At 40.8% G+C, this 14,451-nt stretch overlaps 1 protein-coding gene and 1 long non-coding RNA gene across 2 annotated transcripts in view; one reads left to right on the top strand and one right to left on the bottom strand.

Annotated features, from left to right (window-relative positions):
• The window catches only part of LOC124556412 (dynein axonemal heavy chain 7-like), a 746,268-nt gene that overhangs the window by 167,002 nt on the left and 564,815 nt on the right, over positions 1–14,451 (top strand). Inside the window, exon 6 of the mRNA XM_047130371.1 lies at positions 1,510–1,666. Within this exon, the coding sequence (XP_046986327.1) occupies positions 1,510–1,666 (157 nt within the window). The remainder of the gene's footprint in view (positions 1–1,509; positions 1,667–14,451) is intronic.
• LOC124556747 lies at positions 3,978–14,403 on the bottom strand. The gene is made up of 3 exons (XR_006968678.1): positions 14,228–14,403; positions 11,275–11,483; positions 3,978–4,991 (listed from the first exon to the last, which is right to left on the bottom strand). It is a non-coding gene; the product is annotated as an uncharacterized LOC124556747 (long non-coding RNA).

The following is a 14,451-nucleotide window of genomic DNA, read 5'->3' as shown; positions in this document are numbered from 1 at the left end:
GGGGAGCTAGTTCTGTTACTTCAATGGCTGACAGTTCAAAATGTTTATCTACATTAATTGTAATCATATCTTCTCTAGCTTTAAACCATTTAAGAGGAACCTATTATAGTAGTAACTTGCACAGTCATATGATGACAGCACTATATGCTGCAACTAATCTCTCTACCTGAGCACTGTAATGCACACTACCATGCTGTTCAAAGACTAATTCAAGGTGATCTTTATTTTTAATGTCCTGCACGTTTTGATGAATAATAGATAATTCTGAGCAACACTCAGTGTGGTTCATTTTATTTTCCACATACATGGTGCCCAAGTCTAAGTTGCTTGGGATACTTTTAAAGGATGGAAGTCTGTTATGGTTTATCCTGAAAGAAGACCTATTTCTCCTACCGATCACACCAGGTCTTTAACCATGTGTGGCCCCACTCCTACCCACCATACTCTCACTAATCAACCTCCCTTTCCCAAACCTGTTGAGCTGCAGACCATGCCTAGTGTCATTCCATCTCTTGATAGCCCCCACCAGGACCACCACAATGTTCACTTGATATAGTGTGAAAGGTATTCAGAATGGGAAAACAAAAATACAACTAAAAAATATGATCTAAGACTTACGTTTTGACAAGCACTATAACTACACTTGTCACATGGCTGGCATCTTGCCAAAGAAGCAGAAATGTTGCATCAAAATGACTTAATTGTAGGCATCACTAAAAATATTTGAGGGAATATGGTATAGTTGTAGGTAAACAACTAGAATTCTCTCATATACAGATTTATTCACACTTAGCGTCTACACAGATACAAGTCCGGAGGCTAACTGCCGTTAGCGTCCAACATGCTCTCCAAAGCCCTCTCCTCAAAGATAGCACACTTACGCACAGAGCAAATATCGATTTTTACGGCGCTCTACGCCACATATTGAATTTCTTAAATATACTTCCAGTACCACAATTTGCTCACACGACTTTCTTTTAAAAATAATTTCTAAATATTTCAATAACCTGATCATTTTGAGTCCTGATATCACACGTGCTTGTGGAAAATTGTGGTTTGGTCACAGTATTTAAGTCCAGTCACTATTTCTGCTTTGTAATGTTGCCCATTACAATTAATCATAATTTTATTATTATGGATTTTCTATAACAAACTCACATCTAAGGTTTGGATGCTCTAGTGGAAACATACTTCTTCAGTGCAGAATGTGTGAAATACAAGCATTCATCAACTGAAAACATTTTTTGAAGTTTTTTCATAGAACCTCTACAGAGATGGCTGTCTAACATCACACCAATAAAAACTTACCTGTTAAATAGTTATACCTGAACTTACTGAAATCTGACTTGCTATCCCAAGTTTTATTTGAAATACAGACAGTGCAAACAGCAAATGCAGTTGTTCGTAAGAATAATATACATGTATCAATGAAATCTATTAAATAAAAACAATTTTAACGTGGCTCATTAATTTAAATTAAAAATTACAATATGTTATTGCTTTCTGCAGGTTATGGGTGCATGAAGTTCTTCGTGTTTACTATGATCGTCTTGTGGATCAGAAGGATCGGACATGGCTGTTCGAAAAAATTGTGTCTTGCATGGGAGAAAACTTTAATGAACGATTTAAAGAGACCTTTGACAATTTGAAAGACAATTCAGGACAGGTATTTAATGTTTGTGTGTGTGTGTGTGTGTGTGTGTGTGTGTGTGTGTGTGTGTGTGTGTGTGTGTGTGTGTTTTTCCATTACCTATTTGTAGATATCATGTGTAGATATTCAGATATTCTTAAAGATGCCAATCATCTGATACAGGTCACTCAGAGTGACTTGTCCATTAATGTTTGCTTTACATATGCACCCACAGATCTACTACTATTACACAAAATTCCTAAGTGTAACAATACAAACTGGTATAATTTTTTCTGTTCTAACAATACTAGCCATTCGTATTACTCCACAAGTTTTAATTTTTTGTTACATGGGAAACTACATTTAATTTACCTGACAGTGATATTTTAGATATAATAGTCCGGTAATATTTACTGACAGCATACAGACTACTATAATATGTCATGAAGAAAGTGCTTGACTGATTTAACATTTCCAGGAACCTTGTGATAGCTGCGGTTTTTGCAGGCAAGAAACAAGATTTTGCGCAAATAATGAATATGTAGTATAGTACAGAAGGTTATTGACTGGTCCTCAGTTTATCTATACATAGGTGCAATGAGATATAGGACAAGTCATGTTATCCATCATACACACTTCTTTATGGCTTTAGGAATACATATTTAATAAATTAAGAATGACAAACAGCACTACAAATGGCTTAAATGTGTCACTTAAGCCTTTCACAGCAGTAGTTTTGAATACAGTGATTGTATTTTGCCCTCCTCATATCACTTTCTGAATGCTACCGTCTTGCATATATACAGTGGAAACTTTGCCTATTCTAGCAGTAAGATGTTTCAACTCCTCAGGAGAATAGTGGCCAACGGTCTTTCCTTTTCATCCTGCCCAGTGAGTCTTCCACACCGCAGGGCTCTGAGTGACTCTTCCGAACTCTACCACTTTTCCTAAACCTCTCCAGTCCTTCCCCATCATCCCTCTTCCTCCCCCTTCAACCTGTCTGCCACTTTTTTGAATGTATTTTCTCCTGCTGCCACTTGGTGAGTAGATTTTTATCTATCCAATTACATTATATTACCAAAAACTGATAATTTTGTTTTTATAAGAGCGTAATTTGGTAAATGAGTAGGTATATGACTTTTACAATTTTGTGACCCCCACCCACACACAGAGTAGATTTTCTAGCAATGATACAAGAAATATTTAACACACAACACTTAAACTTTCACCTGTACTGTAAGTTTAGAAGGTACAGTGTAATACTTTGTGTTGCTTTAATACTGTCTGTTAATCTACTGTAAAGCTTAATCCCTATTTGCTTTTGTGTGTGAATGTTTTAGATTTTTGCCTAGTGTTGCATATGTGAACATCTTGGTTTGTGCAAAGGCTCTGGTCTCTTTTCTACTTGTATAATGATTTTCACAAATGCTGTGATGTCCAAGAAATATAAGGAAATCAGCCCGAGAATTTGTACCGTCTTTAAACAGTGGTTTACATTTGTTTCTATGAGATGTATTTTCAATTGTCCTTAATTTTCTGTATATTCTACTTGCAAAGAAGTTCCCTCAAAATATAATTATATACCTTAACAATGATTCCACCTGTGTACAGTATACTTTTTTTACAATATGTTGTGTATCCTGTCAGATTTTATGTAATACATGGCACCACACTTAATTTATTGTTTATACAGTTCACACATTCATCTTGCATTCATGGTCGAAGGAATTTGGTAGCACACAGTTTGTAGCTGCTTTGTACAGTTATTTCTGTAGGATATAGGTGCATTGCAAATGTTTTATCTGCATTTATTGAGAGCTACTTTCTGAAAGTATTTGTATGGAGTGTAGCCATGTATGGAAGTGAAACATGGACGATAAATAGTTTGGACAAGAAGAGAATAGAAGCTTTCGAAATGTGGTGCTACAGAAGAATGCTGAAGATTAGATGGTTAGATCACATAACTAATGAGGAGGTACTGAATAGGATTGGGGAGAAGAGAAGTTTGTGGCACAACTTGACCAGAAGAAGGGATCGGTTGGTAGGACATGCTCTGAGGCATCAAGGGATCACCAATTTAGTATTGGAGGGCAGCGTGGAGGGTAAAAATCGTAGAGGGAGACCAAGAGATGAATACACTAAGCAGATTCAGAAGGATGTAGGTTGCAGTAGGTACTGGGAGATGAAAAAGCTTGCACAGGATAGAGTATCATGGAGAGCTGCATCAAACTAGTCTCAGGACTGAAGACCACAACAACAACAACCCTGGGCTGTGAAATACGCAGACCTATTTGCTTTTACAACTAATCTGTAGGCATCCCTATTATTAATAAATATTTGCATGATCTGCCAATTAAAATAATAACTTTATTAAACAAGTTGTGCACATACAGTTACATTATAGTTATGTTTTCATCAGTCTTTTGTTAATGTGCATAGAGGCAGAGTTCCATTTTCAAACTTCACTTAATGCTATCTGGGGTATAGTTTGTGTAGTTTACAGATGCAGTCCTCCATGTACTCATTATATGATCCCTTTCTGGGAGATCTTCCAGTGGAAACCATTGGTTGAAAAATGTGTGCACAGGTGGCAGAGTTGGAAGTTCGGTCCTTTCCAGGTACCTGAATTCCTCGCATTTGTTTCCACAGTTTCCTTCAATACCTCCCTTGCATTGTTCTGTCCCTCCTTGAGGTCTGTTTTGCATGCTTGCCTCTCTGGAAAATTGAACCATTGTCCAGTATCTTCTATGATGAAAGATTCCTACACACTACATAGGTGTAGCTATTTCTTGTGAAATTAACATTATCTGGTTTCTTGATGTTTTTCACCCTCAGGTATATCCATATTAGTTGCATTCTATATGTCACAGCTGAGCTCTAACACAAGTATCAATGCACTGTCATTAGGAGTTTAGAGAAGAGTTTAAACATGACACTCACCAGAGTAATTCCTATAGAGGAGTTTGGGTCAACTTTCCTGCCTTTGCAGAACACAGTTGTGTCTCCCTTCATTGTTCTGGGACAGAGTTGTTCTTGAAGCATTTGTTGAAAAGGTATGCCAGGGGTTCTACCTGGTCTTTGATTTTATCCTTCACATGTTCCACTTGTCAATGTGGTGGCTGTCTTCTTCCTTATGTGCTATGTTCATTTGGCATTCCCTAACCTCACTCCGTGATACGTTATTTCCTTTGGGTATTGTAATTTAGCATGTCTTTCATTCATGGAAAATAATATTCTAATGACACTCGCTGCTTTATTCATGTTGTTTTGATGTCTTGTTTCAGATAACCATTCACTTTTAAGACTTTTATTAAAGTTTTGATAGCACTCTCTACAGCCATACCTCCACAGCTGTCTTTACCTGCAATTTAAATACTTTAACAGAAAGCATGAAATGACTAAATGCAAGAATATGATTGGGCCTAGGATTAAGACTTAGAGTTCTAAATCTTTAATATATTTTTCTGAGTGGCATGAATGAGTATTCCATCCTTCTTAGTGACTTCAACTCTTTCTTGCCTGTTTTATACAAAGTACTATATGCTTAATCACCTATGAAATATTCCACGTATCACCGAAACTTCCAATTACAACAATTTATGAAGAGAATAGATTCATACTCACCATATACAGTAGATGTTGAGTTGCAAAGAGCCACAATAAAAAGACTTCTATCCATCTGAGCTTTCGGCGCGCGCGCGCCCACACACACACACACACACACACACACACACACACACACACACACAGAGTCAGTCAGTCAGTCAGTCAGAGAGCCATCAGTATATACAAAGGTACTATCGCGAAGTTCCATGCTAAGGTCGTGAAAATGAAGGTGATAGACCGAGGCTGGAGTAGTGTCCTTAGGAAGCGAATGAAGGCCAGGGTTAACATGGGCCACTTCACGAAGCCAAGGTGGTGAAAGGTTCATACCCACCGGGAAACTTGCAGGTAGTGTGAAGTTAAGCCAGCGTGCAAAGTGCCAAAATCGGACACCAGGAGGTAACAGAGAAGAGGGACATGCTCTATGCTGATGAGCAACAGATTCATCAAAGGGTTTCAGTGAACTGAAGGGCAACAGGCCAAGATGTAAAGATGGTGGGAGAAACCACTTGCGTCACCAGAAAGTCATACAAACTGTTCTGACAGTGGAAAACCGAAAGCCATTGTTGATGCTCCAGGAGTAAACACTATAATGACATTGTTGAAGACACTGCTCAGTGAGACAGGTCCGTGGAGAACTGCAACAGATCGCAAAATCGTCAACAAAACGGGAGCCGGAGATGCCTGGTGGGAGACAGGCCACAATAGGGTTAATGGCGATAGCAAAGAGGACGACACTCAGGACAGAACCCTAAGGCACACCGTTCTCCTGGATAAAGGTGTCCGACATAGCAGAACCCACATGCACCTTGAAAACACGATCTTTTAAAAATTCCTGAAGGAAACGGGGCAGGCGGCCACAGAAGCCTCACATGTAAATAGTACGGAGGATACAAGTTCTCCAGCAGGTGTCGTAGCCCTTCTCCAGATCAAAAAACATGGCCACAGTCTGGTATTACCGCAGACATGGGTGAACAAAGTAACGAGATGGTCAACTGCAGAACATTTCACTCGAAATCCACAATGTGCATTCGTCAGTAAATTACAAGACTCGAGCCACCATACCAGCTGGGCAAGTATCATACGTTCCATCACCTTGCAGACGCAGCTGGTTAGAGAGATGGGGTGGTAACTAGAAAGAAGGTTTTTGTCCTTACCAGGCTTAGGTATGGGTATGACAGTGGCTTCAACCCAGTGTCTGGGAAATGTCCCCTCTGCCCAGATGTGGTTGGTGGTTGTCTGTGTCAAGCAGAAAGTGCTTGCCTGCAAGAGAAAGGTGCTGCAACATCTGAATGTGGATGGTGTCTGGCCCTGGCGCAGAGGATTGGGATGAACAGAGCATAGTAAAGGTGGCATTGTAACACTCATGGCTGAGAAGAGAAGGATACCGCCCGAGCCGCCTCTGCTTTCTTTCCTATAAAGGGAGGCAGGGTGATAGTGGGAAGAGCTCTAAGCTTCCGCAAAATGGCAGCCCAAGGTGTTGGAGATAGCAATAGGGTCCACTATAACATTGTCTGCTACTGTCAGGCTGGATAGATCCAATTGGGAAGAGGCATGTGAAGAGTTGGGAAGGAAAGTGGATGCTCCAGTGATAAGGCAGAAGAGGTTAAGTTTGTTAAGAAGGTCAACCAAGAGGACACCTCCCTAACAGGTCTGGGAGAACCCCAAAGGGGTCATCGAGTTTTCAAAAATGGGGGAGGTAGCTGCCCAATAAGCTGAAGTAAGTCTGCCCTGGTGATATCGAATGACAAAAGGACATAAATGGTACACAGGGAAAAAGTCAGGTGGAGAAGGAAAAGGCGAACTGCAACAGCTTGAAGATGGGTAGTCAGGGAGATGGGCTGACTATGAATGCCATTCCGTATGAGCAGCATGATGCCCACATGAGATGGAATGCCACCCTTAGGGGGAAGGGCAAAATGAATCAATAAGTAATGTGAAAGCTCAAAGCGGTCGTGAGGGCGCAATTTTGTTTCCTGATGGCGAAGTACAAGGGGATGCTGCGATGCTAAAAGCAGCTGTAAATATTGTTTGTGGGACTGAAGGCTGCGAATGTTCCATTGGAGGAGAGTCATGATGAAGAAATGTAGGGGTGTCAAAACTCAGTGGCTGCTTAGTGACAGCTGGTGTAAAGTCGCTACTACAGGGCACAGAAGCAGGAGGATCCTGCTACAAGGTGTCCACAGAACCATGGGCTTGCTTGTGCGGTCAGTCCATGGAGTCCAACACTGAAAAACGGTTGGCGGTGTGCACCAGTGATACAGAGGCCGGCCGGGCTAAGGTACCACATGGCGACATGGTTGAAGAGGATCTTTGAGTTGGCGAAGGAGATCATTTGCCTTTGATGGATTTCTTCGAGCCTTTCCAGTTAGAGGAAGACTCTGGTGTTATTTGGTTGGAGGGACAGAGGTAGTCCACACGGGAGTACTACTACTGTCCTTTCCGGCCTACCGGTCGTGTAGCTGGTGGTTTCTCCCCTTCAGGCGAGAGTTTGATGGTTTGTTGCACAGCTGGACGGGGTATGGCGATGCTACCTTGACACTGCGCAATTTTACAACCTCAGAGCTGAATTTGAAGTCACATGTCTGTGTGGCCATGTCCTTCATGGACCGAAGGGTAACAATAACAGAACTATAGGTGCCAGACAGGAGAGCACAGGGTTTGCAGCTAGCCAGTGACTTGTTAATGACTAGGTAAGGCACTCTTTCCCTTACCCAGATCTCTTGGACAGCCAGCTCATCAAGATATACAGGACAATCCCGAGAGGAAGCGGCATGGCCGCCATTGCAGTTGATACAGTGGGGAGAAGAGTTGCACAATCACCCTCGTGTGCACCCCTATCACAGACTGGGTGTTGACAAGACGTTCTAGTACGGTTGAAACGATGACACAGGTAGCAGAGTATCGGGTTCAGAATGTACGGCCAGACTGTGATAATATCATAGCCTGCTTTAAGCTTTGACGACAGTACCACCCTATCAAAAGTGAGGAAAAGAGTGTGGGTGGGCACTGAGGAGGAACCTACCTTTTTAATTGCACAATGGACAGCAATGACACCCTGATCAAAGAGGTAAGATTGGATTTTGGCCTTGGTTAGACTGTCGAACAGCCTGGTGTAAATTACACCACGAGAAGAAGTCAGAGTTCTATGGGCCTTGACACAAACAGAGTAGCCATGGAGAAGCAAGGCAGCAAGCAGTTGTCGTACTTCAGAAACAGAAGTAGTCTCCAAAAGCCAAGTGCCATTCTGTCAATGAGAGCAGGATTTTACAGGGCCAGCAGCTGAATCAACATGCTTCTGAATAAAAAACGGATTTTCCGTGGCGAAGGACTGACCATCTTCAGTACGTGAGACCACGAGGAACCATGGTGATGTGGCAAGGGTCTTTGAATCATTAGCATCAGTAAGTTTATGTTTCATAGACGTTGATTGGGAAGATGATTGACTCATTGCGAGAAAGTACCCCACGATTGCCAGCACCTCCAATGGTGCGCTCCTTCCAACTGGGGGCTCTCTTCACAAGGGGACACATCTGCCTTGTACGATTGTTCACACCTCCCAAACACCTGACAGAGGGACCAGTCGGCAATTTGGGAAGGTTGCAGCTCAGGTAATCACCCCTCCGTGGGCTTGGCACATGACTGTGCCAATGCAGGATTGCACTCTGCTTGTGAAGCTGTATTAAAAGAATGAGGACTGTGCACACATCGTTCTGTACAAGTTCCAGATGCTTTAGGGTTTGAAAAAAGGTGTTGGTCCAATGACTGCCATGAGTCTGGAGAAAATAATTCGTAAATTCGAAAATATGGGTTCTTTTGGTGTGCAACCTGGTAGAGGGAGGAAACGAATTGATTCGACATCAGTGGAAGCAGTGGCCACAGCAATGCAGGAGGAGACGAGTGGTGGTTTGCAAACGTGTAGTGCATGGAGAATTGCCCAAACATTGGACATACCTGTGAGCATGGCACATAGAATCCTACGAAATATCTTTCTTTGCTATCCATTCAAAGTTACCCATGTGCACGAGTTGCTTCGTGTTGACCTGCCAGCAAGAGAGACCTTTGCTTTAGAATTTCTTGCTCACATGGACAATGATTCGCCATGGAAGATACTGTGGACAGACGGAGCCCACTTCCATTTGACAGGATATGTCAATACACAGAATTGTCAAATATGGGCAACGGAAAATTCACATGCAAATAAACCAGTACCACTTCATCCTGAAAAGGTCACTGTGTGGTGCAGGTTTATGGCACCATTTACCGTATGGCCACATTTTTTTCGAAGAGACAGGTGCTTCCAGTCCTGTTACCTGTACCATCACTGGTAAGCACTGCGAGTGTCTTTTGCACAACCATGTCATTCCAGCTCACCAACAATGTGGATGTGATCATTTTTACGCAAGATGGCACACCTCTGCACATTGCAAATCCAGTTAAACAGCTGCTGAAGTGCCATTTTGGAATTACTAGAATTATCAGCCGCAATTTCCCTACAGCCTAGCCGTCCCAATCACCTGATCTTAATCCATGTGACTTCTGGCTGTGGGCTATCTGAAAGATGATGTGTTCAGTATTCCTAGTGCAAACTTAGCTGCATTGAAGGCACACATTGTGCAAACATTCTGAACGTGATTCCGAAAACACTTCTATCAGTTGTGGAACATGCTGTTTCTTGATTTCAACTTGTCGCAGAAAACAGTGGACAGCATATTGAAAATGGTTTGCACCAGCCACATGGAAATTGATAATTCGATTTGAGTTTGATGCTTTTTATGCATTTTTGCCTCAGGAAAATTAAAAACGTGATTGATGCTTTTTATGCGGTTTTTGGCCTCAGGACAATTACAAAACTGATTTTTACCATCCAATGTGATCTGACCTTGCCACGGTGGATGGGCTTATGTAACTAACAGTATCACACCTTTACACCCATACACACTGAGTAGTACAGTTTAATGTCAAATGTACACCTTAGGCATTGTTGTATGATTCATTTGTGATTTGTAGTCTACCACTATTAAATTATGATGCTCACAGCACCACCTATTGCTACATTTTGTAACTATTTTTCTTCTGCCGTTTTCCCTCTCCTCAGATATATTCTGTTGCAATCTGACGTCTTCCTGACCAGTGGTGTTATTACTACAGTGGTTTGAAAGTTTAACCTTAATTACAATCACCCTGTACATCACTGAGTCTGCCCAACAGGGATCTGGCAGTTTGCTGGTAGGTTTGTGGAGGCAGATGGTATTACATGTCTACACTAGATGTCTACACACAGGACATGTAATTCACATAAATAACCAACTGCTGATTTGCATATGCAGTGAAGCCACCCAATAGTGAACCAGATGGGTTCCATAGGATTTACATCAGGCAAATTTGATCACCAAGACATCAACATGAGTTCACTATATTGCTCCTTAATCCACTGCAGCATGGTTCTGATTCTGAGATATGGACATTTAGACTGTTGAAAGATGACATTGCCGTCGAAGAAGACATCAAGCATGAAGAGAGACAAATAGTTAACAGCTGTCAGCGTGTCTTTCATTACTGCCACAGGTCCCAAGCAAGTGCGGAACAATGCCTCCCATACTGCTCCCACCAGCCTGCATTCATGGCGTGCTGCACGTTTCAAGCCACCATTTACCTTGATGATGACATTTGTGGAGATGACCAGTGACCTAGCCTAACAAAATATGTGAATCACCCAAATAGCCCACACATTTTCACTGATAAATGGTCAAATCCCGATGGTCCTGTGCCCACTGCGATATTAACAGACTATGTCGTTGGGTCAACACATGAAGAAGTAAGAGTGGTCTGCTATGGAGCTCCACATTCAACAATGTGCAATGAATAGTGTGTTCTGAAATATTTGTGCATGCACCATCATTGTGCTCTTTCGGCAGAGATGCCACAGAACACTGTCTATCCTATTTTACAGATCAGACAAGCCTTCCAACGTCAAGTTCTGTGAAGAGTCATGGACATGCAACAATTGGCACCTAGTGGTAGTTTCACTGTATTCATACCTCTTTCCCTAGATGCTCACACAGTAGCATGTTGACATTCAACCGGCTTTGACACCTTCAAGATACTCGTTCACAGGCTCTGCGTTAATAATCATTTGCCCTTTGTCAAAGTTGCTTATCTTCATGGATGTCCCCTCTGCAGCCTGTATCTTGCTAGGGTGATTCCTGTACACGTCCTCTCCGCTTACATACTTTACTGCATCACGTGCCTGCAATGACACCAGGTGGCATGTAACGTCACAGTTGGCAGTGGTCATAATGTTTTGGCTTATGTATTTTATCAGCATTCTTACATACAAGCAGTAGACAGAACTTTGTTTTTGGAGTGAATCTAAAATAGATTCACTACATCTAAATTTTTGAACACACAAGATTTATTTTATATATGGTCAAGATATCTTAGAAAACTTTCAATTTTTTGTTAAGTAAGTTGTTTTCTGTCTATGGTTCCTGATTCTTTTAAACATTTATGAGCTATTTTTCTTGTAAATAATGGAGTTCAGCTATCAGTCGTCCTTTCTAAATTTTACTGGCAGATCCAGATTTCAGCTAGACACTAGCCATTCTCAATGCACTATCATTTTTGATCTATGTATGTAATGCCTGTTGGTCGGGCTTCATCCACAGTTCATTGAATACTTCGTAGTATTTCCACATGTCGTCCTTTTTATTCTTCTTTTTCTGTTTTACCTACCTTGGTTGTGTTCCAAATTAAGATTCTTAATTCTAAAGTTTGTGTGTGATGATCCCTTTAAGTTTTTCAACTATTTTCTTACTTCTGCAGTACAGACTATTAGTGACTTCTTTCTAAGAAATACAAAAATGTTTGTATGGTCGTTTAATTGTCCAAATAACAAGCAGGAAAAAATATCTGCTTCACATTTATCTTTACCTTGATACATCACCATCTGCATTTCTGGTGTACTGGTTTGTTGTTGAAACTAGGCTTTGATAAAACTGATATTCAGCTGGGATGCACTTGCTATCACGTAAGAACAAGAGAGTCAACTTCCGTTTGTTGACTGGCAGGAACCTATGATATGCCAATTCAAGAATGTCTCACAATGAGAGTTGCCTTCCTCTGGGTCGCTTCTGGTCAAAAGATACACTTTGCTTCTTCCTGGTAAGTATACTGTAAGTACACTTCATATGGTTATCCTCATAAGACAGCTGTTTCCCATACTTGACTCCACATACTCTTATTTTTACTGGTGGTGTACATCCACTGTTGCTTCTGATCCACTTTCTTGAAATCATATACATGTCCTGACTCATTTCATTAACTATGTATGGCTTGCCTGTGATATAATTAAGGTGACATACTGATCCAGAATGTACACAGATTGGTTCTTCTTCCGATCAGAGCATGCACTGAGTCACCTTCATTCTGGGAGCACCCCTATTCTAGAAAGCAATGTGTGATTGATATTCCAGACTTAATAGATGCAATGACAAACACAGAAAATAGGTGTTTCCTATTTTGCTATACACAGCTGTCCAAGTACAGTTTCAATGTTTTGCCACCTTTATCATCTTCCACCTGTGAAAAGGTAAAAACGCTGGTTGTTTCATTTAGACCATGAGAGAGAATTTTATCATGCAAAACAGCATTGTCCTTCCTTGTTTTCCATGTCAACCGTGAAACTGAAGGTGGAATATTACTGTTTGTAGTAATAAAGGCTTACTGCAGAATGAGAAGCATGCGACAATTGATAACAGTCTTGTCTAAGATTGAAGCGACTGTTTTTCTTTCAGGTTCCTGACAATAGCTTTGTTAGCAATGTGAGGTCTATTTATCTGCCAACTTTGCTTTTTCCTTCCCAGAACAACTTGCATAGAGTTTGCACAATTCACAGTTATCTTTTTTAGGCTGAAGTGTATCAGTGCAGCTTATTGCCTTAATGTTGCCCATTTCAAGGAGACATTTACTTCCCATGATCCATTCCCAGTGCAGTTTGTGCATCATGGCAATGCTCAGTTTGTCATCAAATTGTTTTCTGCTTGTTTCTTTCCTTGCATAATGTTATTACACAAGGAAAACTGTTTATATGCCCCCATGTTGACTCCTTTATTTCATGTTCTGTTGTATTCCCCTTTTGGAACACTTTCCTCTTACAACACTTGACGATTCTATCTGCTGCCAGTTTTTTCATAGCAGTCTTCACCCCCATAATGTAACAGAGAGGGTATGCATAACATTTTCTGATACAGCTTAATGTTTTTCCTATCCACTCTTAGACAATAGTCTCGAAATTTTTCTTCTTGATTCAGTCACATTTCAGATCAGTTTTCTTCTAACATTTCTCACATGTCTGTAGATGAATTCTCACTGTCTACTATGATCTCCCATCCGCTAAACCTTCAAAAGTATCCTGCCTGTTTGCAATGGTTAACTTGTTATGACATTTCGGTCAGCACGAGTTGGGTCAGGTCCAAGCGTGATTAATCTAATTCTGCAGGCTTTCATGGCCATTGTCACTGAAGTTAAAATCTTCTGGGTTACTAGGCCAAGTCATAGTTCTACTTAAATGATCAACATTTTGACCAGATCTTCCTCAGGATATTCTGGTGTCCACTACTGCTAGAACACTCATGCATGTGTTCTACCAGTAGTGGACACCAGAAGATCCTGAGGAAGATCCCAGCAGAGTGGCCAAAACGTCAATCACTTTAGTAGAAAAAAGACATGGCCTAATAACCCAGAAGATTGTAACTTCATTAATCTGGCTTGTATTTCAGCACCTTTTCAGCCACTCTGTAGGATTCCTTCAATATTTACAAGAAAAAGACAAGCATTCTTTGCTTGGAACATCCTGTCATTAACTTTATTATTCGCAATAACAATATAAATAACAAGTCATAATAGTAATATTAGTAATAGTAACAACATAATCCATTATCATAATTACTAAATTACTACAAGTTTTTTATAACACTATATAATATTTTTTACCCTTGTCTTTCCATTGTTTCCCTTTCAACTATGTTGTTCTCTCTTGCTCCTTATTGCTGGTGTTTGATGAACCATCAATCAAGAAGACAAAGTCAAAAATCATCAACCTAGTACTCACTATAAGCCAAACATAAGGAATCTCTAACTTCTGCCCTCTTTCCTGTTTTCACCACATCAGCTGTACAAAAACAAAGCTTCTAAGAACAGATGGAACAAACAAAACT

Source organism: Schistocerca americana, chromosome X, assembly GCF_021461395.2.
Source record: "Schistocerca americana isolate TAMUIC-IGC-003095 chromosome X, iqSchAmer2.1, whole genome shotgun sequence".
NCBI classification, from domain to species: Eukaryota; Metazoa; Arthropoda; class Insecta; order Orthoptera; family Acrididae; genus Schistocerca; species Schistocerca americana.
The sequence above is the reverse complement of the archived record's forward strand: the minus strand, read 5'-3'. Positions and strand labels throughout refer to the sequence as shown.